The sequence below is a fragment of the Pyxicephalus adspersus genome, chromosome 11 (genome assembly GCF_032062135.1).
Source record: "Pyxicephalus adspersus chromosome 11, UCB_Pads_2.0, whole genome shotgun sequence".
NCBI classification, from domain to species: Eukaryota; Metazoa; Chordata; class Amphibia; order Anura; family Pyxicephalidae; genus Pyxicephalus; species Pyxicephalus adspersus.
In genome coordinates, this window is record NC_092868.1 from 558425 (window position 1) to 559869 (window position 1445).

At 46.2% G+C, this 1445-nt stretch overlaps 1 protein-coding gene across 1 annotated transcript in view; it reads right to left on the reverse strand.

Moving 5' to 3' along the window:
- Nucleotides 1–161: 161 nt before the first annotated feature.
- The window catches only part of LDLRAD2 (low density lipoprotein receptor class A domain containing 2), a 10896-nt gene continuing 9612 nt past the window's right edge, over nucleotides 162–1445 (reverse strand). Inside the window, exon 4 of the mRNA XM_072425457.1 lies at nucleotides 162–577. Coding sequence (XP_072281558.1) covers nucleotides 336–577 — 242 coding nt within the window. The 3' untranslated portion in view covers nucleotides 162–335. The remainder of the gene's footprint in view (nucleotides 578–1445) is intronic.

Sequence of the window (1445 nt, forward strand, 5' to 3'; positions counted from 1 at the left end):
GGCCGATATGGGTTAGATATTGTATTCATGTTCCCGACAATCTGTGGGGAGGATATTTAGCTTCCCAACACTTCTGTCAACACCTGTAACCATAAAACCAGAAGCTGGAACACTAAATGTTGTGTTGTCACTAGCAGAAGACAAAGACCATGCAGGCACCATTAATGTGTATGGGATATATTTACAGGACAGAATTTATACACAAAGCTAATAAATAGAAAAGCTGTAATCATCTGATGATGTTAGGGACACGCCGCAGTAATTGTGACAGAGGTAGACGTGTACTCACAATCTCCCACAATACTTCTCCGTGGCACCGTCCTATGGCACAAGGGTCACACGGGCAAAGTCGATGCTGTGCTCTGAGGTGTTACTTTACTAGGTCGACTTTTGTCCTTCAGAACACAGCTGCGGGTGCAGAGGTGGCACGACGCACACAAAGAGTTACAGCAAGGGATGAAACGACAGACGCTGATCCTCCATATAAACCAACCCGGAGACCAACAGCACCAAAACAACAGAGCAACACCGACCACCAATCCAAGGATAACATACAAGTAGAGGAACGATCTTCTGTCTGCAACAACAAGAATACAATATGGCGATGAACAAACTAATAAATACATACTGCACACTACTCACAGTGCTACTACCCACGGTTCTCCCCGGCCCCTTTTAGCTGGGCGCACCACCCGGCATTTTTCAGTAAGAGTTGGGTCACAATACAGAGGCTGCCACCCACCTACAGCTTCTTCCCACCCGGCTTAAAAACATTTCTGGGTTGAACACTGGTGCTACCTATAAGGTTATTATACAGGAGGAGAAACCCTAACCCCAGGAAAGGATTATTTATACCACAGCTCCATAGTACATAGAGAACAAAATGTTACCCAGACCACATATAGGAGGACACAACAGAAAACATGGAGGAAGATTCACGTATTGTGCTACCCAATCCCAGGGTATAAACCACAGATATCAATTCAAGTCAGATATCATCCCCTCCTCTCCAATATTCCTCTGTTGTGGCATGAGGTATTCCCCAGCCCTGGGGTAAATGGAGATATCAACTGCACATTATAACCACCCTAGCTACACCCCTCCATAGAAGCTCCCAAACTCGGGGTTCATATAGTATGCAAATATCCACTTCGCCCCAAGTCAGAACTCAAACCCTCTTCCCAATATTCCGCCATTACAGCATGGCATCCCTAGGAGCGCCCCAGCCCTGGATTACATATCATATGGAGATATGAACCAAACTCAGGAACCCCGCTTCCCAATATTCCCCAATTATTGCATGGCATCCCTAGGAGCGCCCCAGCCCTGGATTACATATCATATGGAGTTATCAACCTAACTCAAGGAACCCCTCTTCCCAATATTCCTTCTTCCCAATATTCCCCCACTATAGCATTGCTTCCCTAGGAAATCCCCAACCCCTG